The following is a 19086-nucleotide window of genomic DNA, read 5'->3' on the forward strand; positions in this document are numbered from 1 at the left end:
TATAATTTGGGAAGGTTTTTTTGACCACCATAACGAATGAAACATAAATCCCGTCGAAAATCCTTACTTTCTGAAATTTAAACATTGCGTCCGGAAATGAAATAGCTACTTCAACTGCCCTTCATTAAACTTTTCATTATATTTGACTTTAAAGTGAAATTTTCCGGGAAGCTAATAGTGGCACGTTATAATTTCTGTCAGATCATGTTATGAAAAATTCATAAAAGCGTAAGCCTTAAATTGATGGATGATATCGGTTTTTTTTTCAGATGGAGGACAATGTGACTGATGACTGAAGAATGATTCATTGTCGCTTATTTTCAGTTATAATACGCATTAGTCAAAGTTTTTCATTCGGAGCAAGGTTGTCGTAAATGTGCAAAGGATTACACATATTTTCATTGTCCTATATGGGCAATATATTATATTATTCTATACCTATTTTATCTATCCAATTGCGAACGTTCATTTGCAACACGTGACCGTACAATATATTACGGTATTTGGATGCACGTGCGTACAAAAATCCTGTATTTTCTGTATTTGGACGCACGCGCGTACAAAAAATCCTATATTTTCTGTATTTGGACGGTTCAACAGTCCCATGTTAAACATACGATAAAGCCCGAAACGCGTGAAAATGTTCCGAATGTAAATCGGATGAAGTAGGCGCTCTATGTACAGAGTTTGATTATGCGTCTTGAAATCTGGATTTAATTTGAGTTTGTTTTTTTTGGCTGTGACTAAATACAGAGTTGGTGCGCCCGTGATATATTACAGACTCCGGTATATACCGGATTAACTAAATTTGAACAAAAATACCTTAAATGTATATATTTTGTAACCATGGTGATTCTAACCCTAACCTTTAGTCAGTATATTATGCACATTATACACTAAATGCGTGCAGACATGCAAAAAAATGAGTATTTTTGCCGTGCGTTCCATTTGATAATAATTCCGCGCAAGCGCAGAACGGCTGCACCAACTCTGCAATGAGAAACATTCGTTTTTTTTTTGTTTACAACACACAAAAATGATTCAAGGGATAACAATACTATCTGATTTAGATATTAAAACGTTCGTTAATAATCAAAAACTTAAAAATACAGTAAAAAGGATCATCAGATGTTGGAATATTTGAAAAGACACTAAAAGAAGCCGTTCCGGACGAAACCTAGAAATTGGTATTAGCTCCGACTGTCTGAATAGCTACCTCAGCAGTTTTTATTTAACGGTTCAGAAACAAAATGGAGAAGATTATGAATGGCAGCGGACGGGCGGTCAGCAGCAAAAACATGTCTGCTCTATAATTCAGTTTTCGTCGGATCTTCACCAAACTTGCTGACAATGTTTGTGGGCATTACATCTCGGCCAATTTCGATAACCAGCCAAATTGTACCAGGCACTCTTTAATTATAGTCCTTGAATTACTCGAAAAACGGGGAATTTAGCCTTGTCCTCTCTTTTAAGTCGAACAGTTTTCATCCGATCTTCACCAAACTTGCTGACAATGTTTGTGGGCATAATATTTCAGCCAAGTATTGTTACCACCCAAATCGCCAAATGGCTGTTGTAGGGAGGTTGCGCCATATACTTTTTTTAATAATGATACGCAAAAAAAATTACATTCAATGAATTACGTATATTACGTATGAAGTGAAATAAATATAGAATAAAAAGGTTACTTAAGGTCTAACATTGTTCTGTATAATATATATTTGCACTCATACCAAGCTGGGAAAAACTAGAAAAGGCAGGAATTCAATATTTAGTGAAAACATTTTTAATTAAAACTATTATTATAGTAAGATAAAATAGATATAGAATAAAAAGGTTATTTAACATTGTACTGTACAATACGAGATATATTTGGACTCGTACCCAGCTGAGAAAACCATATTGAACACGCCTAACGGCTCGTCCAATATGGTTTTCTCAGCTGGGTACGAGTCCAAATATATCTCCGTATTGTACAGAACAATGTTAAATAACCTAATAATAATGGCTCGTATGGACCAAACTGATTGAAATGCGATTGAATTCAACATAGTTTACATTATGAAGTTATGTCTTTTTTACCAACCGTAGAGTGCTCATATTGTACTTCCGTTACTTATGATAAGTGTAATTCATCTGCATCTCAAACAATGATTTTCTTCTGAATAAAATATTTACTTGTGATATGTAATAACATTTCTGATCGCGACTGAAATCGTTGATTGTTCCAACAAATATAAGTCAATCGAACATATTAAAATGATGAACAAAAGGACAGCATTTGGCTAAAATTCAATCAAAGATGTTTGGTTTTTCTATTTTACACAATTTTTGCATTTTTTCACAAAAAGGATATAGCCTAGAGTTGTAACTAATGCGTCTTTATCTTGCGCTGGAGATATAGAGCTTAGAAAGCATGTGTCTGAATATGTACTGAGATCGCAGCTTACACAGTCTGGTTCTCGTAAGCAGTAATCCATGCAGCTTTGCTCTGTGTGACCACCTTGATAGGCAACCTCATAATCATTGTCGATGAAATATCCCGGAATGCTTACAAATTCCTGACTATATTCTGTGCATGCTGAAAATAATGATGCAATTTAATTTTAAGATATTTTTTGAAAGATTAATACTGTCAAATATGACCTGTGAAAAAAAAAATACAAAACATGAGACACATATATTAAAACACCCTAAAACCGAACAACCAATTTAAAAACAAAGTCAGGTATTTTTCTAAGTCTACAGATTTGTTTTGCTGATAATTTATCAAATTTTTAGTACGCCAGATAAAACGATCACCAATTTTTTTAATAATTTCAGAAAGACAATTGTACAGATAGGGATATAATTTTGTAACGTTCCAAACTTCTTATACAATATGTATATAATCAGTGCATGTATCTGATCGATAAGAAGGAAAATAAAAACGTACTTGTTACGATACGTGACAACTAAGATGTCAACAAAATCTGTGATAAGATAGTTTTCAAACATAAGAAACAAATTAGCAATATAATTTCAGACTCTGTTTTACTGAGTCTATTCATGAGACTTAAGTGATGAAATGTGCAACACCTCTAAAGCACCCTAGCACCGGCTTAAGCGGAATTCAATTATAGAACAGAACAGAACAGAACATATAGTTTATTAAGACTTAAGCATAACAGCCCATCGTCATAAATAATACAATTTTACAAACATGCAAACAAAAAGAAATGGTAATACATATTATAGTAAAGATGAATTTTCTCCGTGATCCATAAATATTTTACAAAAGATACAGAATGAAAATGAATAGAACAACAGTATAAAAAAACAAAACAATAGAAAACAAAAAATAAAATAAAATAAAAATCCCTCACACTTATATAAGTCTAAAACGTATAAATTACATGTCTTTGTAAACCTATGCTTTCAATTATATACAGTATTTGACAATAGAAAAAATAATCAGCTTGTCCAACACTAAAACTGAAAATGTTGTAGGCTCGGTTTGATTAGGTCTGTTTCCGGACGGTAGTGGAAATTGTGTGGCAGACAAAAAGATAATCGAACTCGTTTGATCGCTTTATCAGGTTTATCAGCTAAAGGCTGTTCATATTTCAAGCGGTAAAAGTAAACATTGTTCACTGAAAAAAGCAACAACTTCTGTTGTTATACCAACTAAAATTAAGATGTAGTAAACTGATAAAATGGCTGCCCTTGATTTTTTTACAGGGTATAATTAAAATATCTCAATAACATATACTTCCAAAATAATTGATGGATCCACTTCTTTGCTAAATCTATTTGTTGCCTATGGATAAAATCTTTGATACTGCGACTAATGAAAAATATCATTCTCCAAATTGCCTGCCATGTATAAACATGATTGCATGAAAATAATCATTTTATATATTAACGTTATTTGACGTTCCATCTACATAGATTGACTTATTGAAAAAAGCTTGTGAGATAAAAACGGTGCGGTTCGGACAAGTTATGTGAACGCTTATTACGCACAAAGAAAATGCGTATTCTTCCAAGAAATCCGAAATATCTCATTCGGTATATATCGCATGTTGTCGTAGAGGGATCGATCCCGAATAACGTCGCATCGCGATGAAAACTGGTAGGATCGATTCCCTATTAGAATAACATTTAAAAAATGGATTAAATGTAGTCCATCAGTACCTTCCATGTAAAGGCAGGTTGAAGTATTTATCTAAACCTGACTTGGTAAAATAAAGGGGTATTGGTAGGACTTTTCTATGACTGTCTGACAGACTGACGGACAACCAGACGTCAAGGGGTTGGCTAAGTGGCAAAATATAAGTGACATCCGGTGAAACATTAGTGAAGGGCTAATGATCAGACATTTTGCAACTTAGTCTCCATTTACAAATTATGGCTTCACAACTATTAGCTGAGTGTTGTATTGTCCTTTTTCAATTTCTATTAATTCGTACTTTGCTGGCTGATTTTAAGATCTAGAAGACAGAGAGACAATAAAACCCTTATATATCCAGCATAGTAAAAACTTTGAAGTATTTCTTGTGATTTCATGGCGAACGCTTCAAGTTAAGCGTTATACAATGTTCTCATCGGAACAAAAATATAATGAACAGAACTAAGCTTATAATCTGAATGTTGTAACAGCTGTTATTATCAGTCAGCAATTCAATGTCAGTGTCGAAAATAGAACTGGAGGCTCAAATTGGCCTAGGTCGATCACATGAACAGGACAATGAACGTCTGACCTTGCTTCTGACTTTTAGATGTTCATGAAAATAAAGGTTATCCAAAAACTTTTTAACTTTATTTTGCTGTGAAGGCCAGAAAGTGCGTTACCATAGTCTGATAGAGTAAAATTAAAGATATATGTTTGTTTTCTTTCTAGTTTTAGCCCTTGTGTCCCCTGACAGGGATCAAGCAGAACCATTTGAGCAAATTGGACAGAAGCCCCTAAATGACGTTACAGACCAACTTTGATGAAGATCCATAAAGCGCTTTATGAGAGGTGACCAAGTGCCCCAGCTTGAAAAATTTTGGGAGGTGATCTTATATTGACGCTACAGATCAAGTCTGATGGAGGTTCAGCCAGTGTTTTATGAGGTCGTTTAAAGATCTGTTCCAATTTTTCACTTTATTTGACCCTAAAATGGCTAAACATCCGTATCTTAAAAAATCGGAAAGGACTCTAAAGTGAAGCTACAAAACGAAACTTGATGAAAGGATTTCTGTTTTTTAGCTAGTGTCCCTTTATGGGACAGGGGACATTACAATGATGGTAAAACCAAGTTTCATGAAGATTCGCCTATTGATTTATGAGAAGTCTGTACAGCTTTTTTTTCTTTTCAGATATAGTGGTCCCCCAAAAAAGGAGAAAAAGTGCTCAAGTTTAACAATAATGGTAGAAAACCTTATAATGATGTGTCAGACCAAGCTCTTTAGAAGAACTTGTTTAATGATATTTCTATATTCAGCTCAAGAACACCCCTCCCCCAAAAAGAGGCCGAGTGCAATTCATCAAGGAATCAAAACAATTTAAAGCAGGCCCCCAGAAATTAATCAAAGGCCTGAAGGGCCTGAGAGTCGGCTAATGATTGATGTACTGGTAGTATAGTCTACCAGTTTCAGTTTGGTTTTAGTTTTTTTCCCCAACTGAACAGAGATTTTGTTACAATAGATGAAATGGACATTCAATCGATGCCTAGTAAAACTTTGATTGACATTATACAAGTATTTAAACCCAATATATTTCTCTAAAATTGAAGAGTGGTTCGCAAAAATAAAAATGTTGAAAGTACAAACTACAATTTGACAGGTGACACTAAGATACTGCCCATGACTATAAATATTTTTCCAGTAAACATTTGCCTCCGGCATTACCAAAACAGGCAATTATCGGCTGGTATATATTCGCACATGATAAAATTTGAATATGAAAATTTATATATTGAAATTTTATAGCGCGGATTGCCACATACAATTTGTAACGGATGGACGAAAGAACTGTTCAGATATTTTACAGATAAGGGGCCTGGCAATAGCCGTGTCACACGCTAGGTATTGTTCAATCATATTATAAGGGATGTGAATTTAAAGTATACTTACTTTTGCGTTTAAAGATATGTAAATGTTGCTGAGTGTCAATATATAGTGTCATGAATGTTTACACTGACAGGAAAATTGCGCATTCGAAACTAAGAGAAGTTACTCGGACTAGCTACCAATTTCGGAAAAGATAACCAATATTAATTTAAGTTGAATAAAATGTTAGTTTAATCTGACATGTCTCCAATTAATAACAATATGATTTTTTTCTCATACCCTGTCTTTGTCTTGCTTTTTTCTAACATACCGTATTCTGCTGTAGGTATCAACGACATTCATTTTGTCATCTTTCAGTGTGTGCCCATATACAAAATCAGTTCACATAAAAGAAAAATACGGGATTTGTATACTATACACGCATATACGGGAAAAGTCTGGTAAATGTATCTTTTAGAAATACTGGTCCGTGAATTCCCCGAATACGAAAACCAAATTCAGTCTAAATGTGACACAAATATGGAATCTGTATACTCTGCATATCTTTCATAAACGGGGAAAAACCTGGCCCGTATATCAAAAACTACAGGTTCGTATATCCCCGTATATCAGATGCAAATACATTCCGTATATGACACAAGTACGGGATCCGTATATTGCGTATACCATGCATATACGGGACTAGTCCGTAGCCCGTATAATAAAAAATACAGTTTCGTATTTTCCCCGTATATGACACAAGTACGGGATCCGTATATTGCGTATACCATGCATATACGGGACTAGTCCGTAGCACGTATATCAAAAAGTACAGTTTCGTATATGCCCGTATATGACAAAAGTACGTGATCCGTATACTTAGTATATCATGCGTATACGGAAAAAATCCGAAGCCCGTATATTAGAAAATACAAGTCCGTATATGCCCCGTATATTAGATGCAATCACAGTCCGTATATGACAAAAATACGGGATCCGTATACTACGTATATCATGCGTATACGGAAAAAATCCGAAGCCCGTATATTAGAAAATACAAGTCCGTATATGCCCCGTATATTAGATGCAATCACAGTCCGTATATGACAAAAATACGGGATCCGTATACTACGTATATTCGGAATATACAGGCTCGTATACGTGTTCCGTATATTCTAAAATACGGAAAGTATACGGGAAAAAAGTCTCAAGACCCTTCGAATACATGAAAATGAAACTTATGTTAAAGCAGGACACGAATAAACACCATTTCTAGGGATTTTTTAGGAAAGTTCGTATATTGCATATATACGGGAAATATACATTTATGTATATTCGGCGTATACGGGATCCCGTATATGCATGACAAATATACGGACTTCCCGTATACTAGATGTTCCGAATACGGGATCGTATATTAGGTCCGTATATTTGTAATATACATCCCGTATACGCCCGTATTTTCGAAATATACGGGACCGTACACTCCCGTATATTGACCCTTTTTTCGCAGTGTAATAAATGCAGTTCTTTTTAGTTAAAACCATCATTTATTCTATTTCAGACCTGTTAACCCCTTCGAAACGATGTAATTAGTCCAATTATGTATATCATCCGTATAGCCGATTTCGAAATGATAACCGGATCAGTTATAAATGCAGTTCTTTTAGTTAAAACCATCATTTATCTTTTCAGACTGTTAACCTTCAAACCATGTCAGTAGTCCCAAGTCATGTACTTAATTATCCGTTTGATTCATGTAGACAGACGCCAGCTGGGCTGAAAATGTTGAGCCATTTTGTGTCGGTAGCAGGGTGGGTTGGGGGGGTGTTCCTTCCCGCTTTGAACTGCAGTCAGATTTTGAAATGGGCATTGTGGCAGGTGGTAAAAGGGCAAATGTATCAAACTGTAAAGTGGCAATATGGGGGGAGGGTGTGGGAGGATACCCCCTCCTGCAATTAGGGTTTGGGGTATCACCACAAGGAAATTTTGAAAATGTAGACCCTTGATACAGCCTTTGGTGCGATTTCTAACTGAAAATTTTATGTTTCAATTTCTAAATATTACCTCTAGATTCTTTTTAGTATTACAATATTCAAAGTATGAATGACTGTCACTTCATATTTTTACTTTCAGGTCATGCCTCAGCACTAGAATATAAGTCTGATATTGATTCTATGTATGTATTATAAAAATAAATTCTATAATCATTTCTGTTACAATAATATCTATCATGTCTGTTACTTTAATGTTTAAATTTCATAACATAGCTCGATATTTACCCAAAATATTATATCCGGACATGGTTACACTTTCTTTTATACCGCCAAAATCTCCAGTTTCAACAATATGTTTTACAAATTGTGATGATATGAAGACAGTTTAGCAGCAATTGGCAGTATCTGACATTGAAGTTTACGGTGAAATTTGTTTCGTTTCGTGAAAGCAGCCAAACATAGACGATCTACTTTCGATTTCAAAAACTACAAGAAAATAGAATTTAATGTTTCGCCGATTTGTTTATTTCTCGAAAAATAAGAATTAAAATCATTTTTAATATCTGTAGTAACTAAACAAACCAGTAAGAGCTTCTTCTTCCGATAATTTATCCGTTTACTGACTGCAAAATTCATGTGTGTGTGTGTAGAAACCCACGCAAAGTTTATAGAAATCATACGATGCGTGTATACGTTCAATGTGTGAGAATTAAGGCTGATCGGGATCGGCTATGTTACCTAACGCATCCAGACGATTCAGATTTTGTTTTTAAAAAAGCATTGTGTGCATTTCTGTAATTTTAAATACGTTTTTATACGCTTAGAAATTATCAGACATGCGTATTTGCATTATTTCTATACGTAATTTACGCTAATACGCATCTTATCTGGAGCCCTGTGGAACTATTTTTTGTCTTTCGCTGGATGTTACGCAAGCTTTGTAAGCCTGCGCAATTCATAAAATGCATGAGTTACATTCGAGTATTGCACAATTACAAGTCATAAATATGACAGATTACATCGTATATTTGTCATAGCAAAGGGAATTCACACAACTTAACTTCATTCATGCAGTGAACTGTTTGAAGTTTGAGAAATCTAATGGAACTACATCCCTTCACTGTGTTATTTGGTCCATTTAGACTTAGAGAATCGCTGGATAGCAAGGACTCGTCAAAACGATTTCATCGTTTAGCCGACTCAAAAACGGCAGTGGGAAGAATAAGGAAGCTGAGTGTTTCAAGGTACAGATTAGTTTATATAGAACTGATCTGAAATGGCGACAGGGACTGTGAAAGGGACTGTGCGTTAAAAAAGGGTTAGATAGCTTTGTGTATGGGGACGGGACGAGTGACATACAGTGTGGCAAAAGAAAGAAATACAACTATCATTCAAGTCATTGACAACATAATATACATACTTTATATATAAGGTACGGAATAAAGAGAGTGGATTAATTGATGAAGTGTCTAAGTATGTCATGGCATGAAACATTCAACTTTTCTATAATGTAAGCATGCATTTATCTTTTAGAAGTTAGTGTTTCTATGTTGAGAACTTTTCGGTATAGAGAGGTAATTTGTAGACACAGAAACATTGCAGACTTTGTGATTAAGATGCTGTTTTCCGTTTATATTTTTTTCAGGAGTTCAAGTTAAGTTGGATATACTGTGAAGTCTGTGAACTATTTTCACAACTATCGTGAAATATTAATAAAATCTGGAAAGCAGATCCCTCGGAAGCATCGAGAACAAGACAAACAATGAAAATTGTAGACTCGGTTTGACTGAATCTGTTCATGAGCAGTAATGGAAAATGCAACACTGCCCACGCCCCCTAGCACCGGCTTTAGAAGTATTCAATCTTCAAATCTAAATGTGTTGAAATAAATGATCCCGAAGGACCAGAAAATATAACAACACTGAGATAATGTCATAAACAAAAACAATGTCTTACGGCATAACACTTCGTCCATACTGTCACTACACTCATAATTGCAGTCGCATTCCTTCACCATGGAACCATTGCTACATTGGTAATCTTTATCTGAATATAAACATAAATGTTCAAATATTTGTTTCATTTCTAATTCTAGCCTCAAGTCATTTCTTTCAAATTGGACAGAAACAGCACATCAGAACGTGCATGCGTAGTTGGTGCGTTCATGTTTGTCGTATATATATTATGAATAAATATCACGCATAAATGTTTGATAATGAAATACCATTCACAGGTTCAATTCTGTAAAGTTTATGTAATTGTTTGTATGTCACACATAAATGTTTAATTCTTCAATGGATAACTCTATATTTAGCAGGTGTATCATTGTGTTATATATTATTGTTTTTTTAAAAAAAAAAAAAAAAAAAAAAAAAAACACACACACACACACATTAACACACACACAAAAGTATTTAACAATAATAAGACTCCTGTATCTATTGTGTATATAATTCTATAATACATTCTTAATGTATTAGGAGTAGGTGACAAACACAAATGTAAAATTTCACGAGAACTCAGTAGCCATAAGTTGTTTATTCTTGTAGTTAAGCGTTGGTGCATATGTAGCAGTATTTACCACTATGCCCAGGTTACTCTGTTAGATTTTGAAATTCACTAATCTACAAGGAACACAAAAGCGGTTTACCGGGTTCAAGATGTATTTTATTATTATCACATGGCTCGTTTACATCATAGACAAAATACATCAGTAACAGTTTATACATTTTCAGTTCACAATGTTCAAAACAACTAAGCCATAATTACAGCCTACAGAAATTAAAATCCTATACCTAACAAAGCTAACGTAATTTTAAATAATTTTGTCTTTAAATTTAGATCCCGGTCCAAAAGGAAAAATATACCCAAAGACAGTAAGTGGGGAAATGGCTAGGCTCTGACTAAAGGTAGAAGTTACCTGTCGAGAGTCTGTGAACACTAGCACAGAGACTGCCAAAATCAGGTCTTATATACCCTAGCATTGATAAAACGCATGAAAAACCCATGCAGAAAAATTACAGTACACATGGAGTGTTCAATAAATTCATAAAAGTGAAATTATTACCTGTAGCATTAACAATACATAAAGAATGGTCAAGCTTATGTAAACATTTGTATCAACCCTTACATGACTGTATGCTAAAGTTACACCTGAGTGATTTCAATATCATAAATATAGCAAGTACATGATAGTGTAAACATATTACCCAAAATAAGGTTGTAGAAATTTAAGTAGAACGAATACTGTAATTAGCAAAATGCACTAATATCTATAATAAAGTTATAAGCAAAATTACATTTGAAAGTGCACAAGCTTATTTAACTTAACAGTGTTTCAGTAATATTAAGACTATTACAAGGTTCAGAATACCGCCTGCAAATTGTTGTTTTAAACAGTATATATTAGGATATATGTGTAAGATAAGGCTAGAAAAAGTCATTCCTGCCACACTCCACCTTCCCTAAAAGAACAAAATTACAGATTTTGCGATAAATGTTACAAAAAAGGCAGGAATGTAAACAAATTAGATGTAATTTTTACTCGAAACTGCAAAATTTTAGTTAAACAACATTGAATGTTGAACATTAGTAGCTAATATTTTCTAAAGAAACAAAAGTATGGTTGACAATATAATAAAATATTGATTCAGTAATTGAAGTTACACATAGAGCTTGTTAGAAAATTTGATAAGTAAATTTTTTTTTATACAGTATCAAAATAATGCTACATCTAACAACCAAAGGCAGAAACTGATTTCGTTAGCGGTACGGCCAGTCCACACGTGCATAACTTAATCAGTTCATGGAAATCGTATAAAGTAAGATCTACAGTTTTAACATAATTTGCACAGTAATCAAAACAGTAGACTTGCTTTTTCTTAAAAAAAAACAACAACAAAACTTTACCATGAAATGGAAATACAACATTGTACTACAGAACTGCATGAAGATTATTCGACACCGTAAGTGAGATAGCCTTTATTAGATACAGAATAAACAAACCAAAATTTTAAAGTTAAGAACACGAGCTGTTATTACCAAAACAATACTCATTAAACATCAGCTTAGGCATATGAATTTTAACAGAAATTTCACCGAGTACTAAATTTTAAAATTTTGAATAAACTTCCAGACAAATTGGATATATTTAGGCATAATTACTCATTAAAACATAAAACTTTAGATTGACAGCAAAATTTTTAACTATATTTTGTTAACTTGAAAACATGTCCTCTATGAGAATAATTTGCTACGAAATGTCATCTTTAATACATAATTAAACTTTTAGAACATTTATAACAACCTAAAACCTAGTTAAATCACATTATTCTGTATTAAATTCAAATGTTCATTTTGTTTTATATTTCTTTCCAATAGTCTTCCCATAATTGTCGAATTGTATAACTTCGTCTCGGCAGTCAGCCTTCGGGGTCACAAGTGCCTCTCCGGGTGTGGATGTTTGGCGGCGCTTTGTTGACAGTCTCTCTCGGTGGTCAACCCGGTACGGAAGAACTCCATTAGGGTTGATGTAATTCTGGTTTGATTCTTCCTCAGTTTGAAAGTGATGTGGGGGGCCAAAATTATGTTTCTTACTTAGATGCCTTGCGGCATAATCCTTACGCCAAAGTTTGCGTGCGCAAACAGGGCAAGTGTACGATGTTTTCGTTGGAAGATGTACTTGATTCCAGTGCCGGAAGAAGCATTGGAAACTTGCATATTTGTGTGCACTACATGCTTCTACAGGACATGAAGTAGGATTATTAGGCCAAATAGGCCTTTCTTGTTTTACAAAATCTTCTATTTCCTGGTTATCACCCAAAAGCTCCTGTAATTCAGCCATACTGAAATAATATAAAGGCAACATTAAAGTAGTGTTGCTATAATGGCTAAGAACGACCGACCCGTAATGTATGGAAAATGGACATGCATGTTTTACTTGACTGATAGTAAGTTGTTAAATGATTTACAGCGGTTTAACAGAGAGATTGATTGATTGATTGGTTGGTTGATTGATTGATTGACTGCTTGATTGATTGAATGATTGATAGATGGATAAAACATTAATTCAAACTGTCATTGTCAAATATCCTAGCCTGGACAATTTTAGTTTCCAGGATAACCCCCATCGCTTATGAACAGGAAAAATTAAATGAATAGCATGCTGATAAGTACAGTTAGTCCTTTTTCAACACTACTTTCATTATTTTAAAAATTGTCCGTATTTTACAATGACACCAAGAATAAAATGTGTCTTCACAGTAAATAAGGTTAAACAAAATTAATAAAAGAATGGCCCATATCAAGAAAACAGTTCAGTTATAACCAAACAATACTTCCTGGCCCGGACAATACAAATTTTCCAGGATAAACCCCATCACAGAAATAGAATTTCTAGGACTTGAAATAAACATCACAAGTGCGAAACCGTAGGAACACGTCTGTTCCTTTGTGTAAGCACTGTATAAATGTTATCAATAATATTGTCCTTGTAAAGTTTACTTATAAAGAACGAAATTCAACGATATAAACATCCTTGTAAAATTATTTAACAGTTGCTACTGGAAGTAATTGCTTAATGCAATAAACTGTTGAAACAAAATTAAATAAGAGGGTTTATACAAAGTTTTAAAATAAATAAAGTTCAGCTAGCCATTTCCACCAACTTAAATATGGACAAATATTTCTAAAAATAAATATGCACAAAGCATAATACAATAGGTCTAGAATGACCTTTTATGACCAGATGAAGTAATTTTAGATGTTTAACTACATCTTGAACCCTTTTCGTGTGCAAATTTAATATTCATTTATTTTACAAATCAAAATAATGTTCATTAGACTCGGAACGTTTTTATGTGAATATATATATTTATATATTACAAAACATTAATGAGTCAAATGCTTAATAATTTTTAAACATTGTTCAACAAAACACAGTTACAATACTTTTGTAATAATCTATTTTCAAATACATATCAATATAATTATTTTTCCATTGTCTAAGAAAGAAATACACCATATATGGTCTCCCTTTAAACAATATTATACTAGTAAGTTGAACAGGAGAAACAATCTCCTTTCAATGTACGATCTTAAGGACAAAATTGCATTCAGATTATTTACAAGATATTTATATTTTTATTATTTATTTAAAGTTTCAATAAAGCATGGCAATTATTCCTTTGAACTTGTATATAATTTTGTATTTAATTATAGATATACATGTAATTGTCTTATCCAAAATTTTTATACACACAAACATTGTACGCATATAACTTTGATTCATATAATATTCTGTTTGTTTAACAGACACATTGTACATTATTATAATATATTTCACACAAGACTATTTACAGCATTACCAAGAATCAGTAAGAATAACTTACTATGCTAGGTCTAAGTTATTTTACCGAACAACAAACTCACTGTTTGAGTTTTAATAATTATTTACAACTGATAGCGAACCATAATTGTAACAATCATTAATCAACTACATAATGTCTAGGTTAATGAAAGTATTAACTCGGTGAAAATATCACTTTAGGTTTGACTTTACGCCCCACCCTGGTGTGATAGGGGGTAGTGGGTATTTCATAGTTAGAACTATCATTCTCACAATTCCCTTCCCCTTCATCAATTAAAGGACTGGGAACAGACTGTGAAGGCAATTCAGTAGTAACGTCTTGCAGTTGAGAGCTTGTCTCTTCCCTAAATTCACGGCCACAATACAGTTTTAAGTGGTCGACGTGTACTATCAATATTTTATGAGAGACTTGGTGTTCTATCTGATAGGTTACTGAGGTAACCTTTCTCAGCACTTTATAAGGACCTACCCAACCCAGACCTAACTTAGCGTTGGCTGTTGGAGGATACCATCTCCATACTAAACTGCCTTGATCAAAAGACCTTGGTTTTAGGCCTTTGGTGTATGAACGTTTCTGTCGTGAAGCAGCAGTATTAAGGTGCTCTGCAACCTTTTGGTGTGTAATGCACATGGATTTTCTCAACCATTGTACATACTGAGACGGACAAGGAATATTTGGACTGTTCGGAGGATTTCCATACATTATGTCTACCGGCATTGTATTTTCTCTGCCGAACATAAGCAAATTGGGCGAACATTTTGTACTATCATGGACGCTTGATCTGTAGGCCATCATTATGAAAGGAAGATGGTCATCCCAATCATTTCTATTTTCATTAACAAACATTGCTAGCATCATTTGAATAGTTCTTATATTTCTTTCGGAAAGGCCATCAGATCTAGGATTATACGGAACTGTTCTTGTTTTTTCAATACCCAAAAGTCGGCACATTTCTTTAAATAGAATAGACTCAAATTCTGGGCCTTGATCGCTGTGTATAATGGAGGGTATGCCATATCTACAGATGAACTCGGTAACAAGCTTATCTGCAACAGTGAGGGCCGTGTGGTCCTTTAGTGCATAAGCCTCTGTGAATTTGGTAAAGTAATCACTGACTACTAAAATATAAAGGTTTCCATCTGAAGTACAAGGTAAAGGACCTAAGATATCAAGGGCTATACGATCAAGGGGTTGGTAAGAAATGTCTTGTTGTAGGTCAGATTTGCCACAGCCTGGACCAGGTTTCCTTCTTGCACAGGTTTCACATGACTGAACCCATCTTTTTATGTCGTTTGTGAAACAAGGCCAATAAAACCTTTTCTTTATTGAAGCCATTGTCCTGTCACGACCTAAATGACCAGCAGTTCTGTTACTGTGTAGCTGTTGAAATATTTCAGACCTTAATTTTTCCGGCAGAACAAAACGCAAACTTTGGTTTTCGTGTTCCCGCCATAACAGACCATTCTTGACAACAAGGGACTCCCAAAGACTCCATAAAGTCCTAACATTATTGTTATACTGATTGATTTCTGTTTTATGTGGTTTTGTACCAGAATCCTGTTTGAATTTTATAATTGGTCCTATGCTTGGATCATTTGATTGCATATTAAGGAGTTCCTCTTCTGAGTAAGTATTAAGCCAATTTGAATTCAGAACAGGCATTTGATTTGTGTGTATATCTTGCTGTTCAATGTCCACCATGTTAAGCTGGATTGAATTTTCATTATACATGTCATGTTCTTGCTTGATGGTGTGAGTCTCAGAATGAGGCAAAGCATTGCCTGTTTCTTGTGTACTTAGTGCACTAATTAAATCTGGACCATGTTGTTGTGAACTATTGTAAGACAAATGAGTCTCACTGGTGAATGTGATGCCACAGTCTGGGCAGTCTGACCTTTTGCAGCATTTCCTTTTACTAGGGATCCTAGATAGGGCATCTGCATTAAGGTGTAAGCTACCTTTACGATACTGCACAGTATAGTCATACGTGTCTAAGACTGAAAGCCAACGGGCGAGCATACCTTCGGGCTCTTTGAAATTCTTAAGCCATAAGAGTGAAGCGTGGTCAGTCCTTACTAAGAACTTTCTGCCCCAGAGGTAGTGCCTAAAGTGTTTAACAAATGTAACTACTGCCAATAGCTCAATAAAGGTTGTACAGTATTTCTGCTGAGATTTGCTCAGAGATTTGCTAGCATATGAAATTACTTTTTCTTCACCGTTCTGTTGTTGTGATAAGACGCAGCCAATGCCTGTATTGCAACCATCAGTATCCAAAATAAACAAGTCATTTTCCTTTGGAAAACTTAGTACTGGCGGTTCTGTTAACTTTTCTTTTAATTTCTCAAAATTTGCTTGGCAACTTTCTGTCCATTTAAATTTTCTCTTTTTCTGAGTGAGTTCATTGAGAGGGAAAGTTAACTGAGAATACCCAGGAATAAATTTCCTATAATAAGAGGCAAGGCCAAGGAAACTTTTGAGTTCAGATTTGTTACTGGGTGGTGGCCAATTTTTGATGTCTTTTATCTTGTCTGGATTACAAGCTATGCCTTCTTCAGACACAATGTGGCCGAGATATTGTACTTGTTTTTTGAAAAGATGACATTTCTTGGGTTTCAGCTTCAGATTTGCTGCCCTAAAACGTATGAAAACTTGTCTTAAATTTTCGAGTGTTGTTTCAAAATCTGGACCAAAACAAATTATGTCATCTAAGTAACATAGACATTGTTTCCATTGCATACCTCTAAGCACTAATTCGATCAACCGTTCAAAGGTAGCGGGGGAGTTTGATAAACCAAAAGGCATGACCTTGAAATGAAAATGACCGACATGTGTACTAAATGCTGTTAAAGGTTTACTGGCAGAGTCCATTTTGATTTGCCAGTAACCAGAGGCTAAATCTAGTGTGCAAAAATATTTGGATCCTGAGAGTGAATCAAGAGCATCATTGATTTTTGGAAGAGGATAAGCATCCTTCTTTGTGACAGAATTTAATTTCCTATAATCTAGACAGAAGCGAATAGAATTGTCACGTTTCTTAATGAGTACAACGGGTGCTGCCCAGGCACTTGAACTAGGTTCAATTATATCCTGGTCTAACATTTTCTGTACTTCTTCTTCAATTACTTGTTTCTGAGATAAAGGCACTCGCCTTGGTGGTATTTTTATTGGTTTAGTATCACCTACATCAATATGATGTTCTACTATATCAGTTTGTGTAATATGACCACTGTCATCCGTAAAAATATCTCTGAACTCATAAAGAGTGCTTTTCAACTGTTCTAATTGATCATCGTTTAAGTTATCTGAAGCTTCATCAAGCAAAGGTTGCAAGTGACTTGGAAGTTGGCAAGATTGGCTGTTTGCTATGTGCTTATCATTAATTTCGTTAACAGATCTAACGGACTGAATGCTTCCTATTGTCAAGTGTTTGTCAACCTTAACATTTTGATCTGTCAGGTTTATTAATGATACTGGTATGTTTGTTTGATCAGCCGAAACAAGAGTTTTTGCCATTAGTAAGCCCTTTCTTAGCATCACTTTGTATGGCTCAACCACACCTTGTGGGTCAAAAAATGTACCATCTATTTTAGCATTTACTGTAATTTCAGATTCTGCTGGAATCTTTATTGCATTTTCAAGCCGAATTCGTGCTAGTTTGTTGCTTTCTTGTCTATAGAGATTAATCTTGTGTTTGCCTATGATCATACAAGCTTTGCCAAACTTCAAGTTAACATCAAAATCTTCAAGGAAGTCACCACCTAACAAAGCTGGAAGGTCATCTTCAAGTTCAGCCACAAGGAAGTCATAGGAGAACACCTCATTGTCTAAATCAAAGCTCAAATTTATTTTCCCAAATACCTTAAGATCACCCCCATTTGCTGCGGTTAAGGTATGTGATACCTTTTGTAAGTGCTCATTTTGGATTCCAATTTTCTTGGCTAGTTTACTTGAGAGTATACTTGCAGCTGAGCCAGAATCAATCAAGGCTTTGGAACAAAAATCATTGAAAATGATTTTAGTATAGAGACAAGTTCGTTTAGTTATACTGTTCAAGATAATGTTATGTTGCCCTATTTCTTTGGTTTTATCACAGGCTGAACTTCTGGGCGCAAGGCCAGCCTCAGTTAGTTTTCCGAATGGTTTGTTGGACATTTGGAGGCTATGTGACCTTTTGCGTGACATTTGTAACATTCTATGCTAGTTGTTCGTTCCCTGCTATTTGACCTACTTCTATTTCCTACTGTCAGTTTCTCATTTAAAGATTTTAGAAGAGAAGCAATATCATCTAAGGTAACAGATTCTTTACCTTTGCTTGAGATAGTATTGCAAACGTTAGTTTGTTCTACTTCAAATCTAGGCTTCCTAAGGATGCTTTGTGAACTTTCAAAAGCTTCAAATTCTACTGCAAGGGCGATTGCTGCGTCTATTGTGTTTGGGTGTCTGTATTGTACATGACTCCTTACTTCTGGTTTAATGAGGCCATTAATGAATTGATCAATAATGTAAATTTCTCTTGCCTCTGATTGAACAGCAGGGTAAGCTTTGAGACATAGTTTTTGCAAAGAATAACCGAATTCAGCAGCACTTTCAGATTTGTACTGTTTCCTATTCCTAAACTCACAGCGATAAGCGGTTTCGCGCTCAACAGGGCTAAACCTACGACGTAGAACAGTCAACAGATAACTGTAGTTATTCATTTGAGTTGG

The 19086-nt window shown here is 34.6% G+C and overlaps 1 protein-coding gene across 2 annotated transcripts in view; it reads right to left on the minus strand.

Annotated features, from left to right (window-relative positions):
- Positions 1-743: 743 nt before the first annotated feature.
- LOC123542874 (uncharacterized) overlaps positions 744-19086 on the minus strand; it is a 70668-nt gene continuing 52325 nt past the window's right edge. For both annotated transcript variants that reach the window (XM_053531434.1, XM_053531433.1), the window contains exons 4-5: positions 9969-10058; positions 744-2581 (exon numbers count right to left, since the gene is read on the minus strand). In XM_053531434.1, coding sequence (XP_053387409.1) covers positions 2316-2581; positions 9969-10058 — 356 coding nt within the window. In that variant the 3' untranslated portion in view covers positions 744-2315. The remainder of the gene's footprint in view (positions 2582-9968; positions 10059-19086) is intronic.

Source organism: Mercenaria mercenaria, chromosome 19 (genome assembly GCF_021730395.1).
Source record: "Mercenaria mercenaria strain notata chromosome 19, MADL_Memer_1, whole genome shotgun sequence".
NCBI classification, from domain to species: domain Eukaryota; kingdom Metazoa; phylum Mollusca; class Bivalvia; order Venerida; family Veneridae; genus Mercenaria; species Mercenaria mercenaria.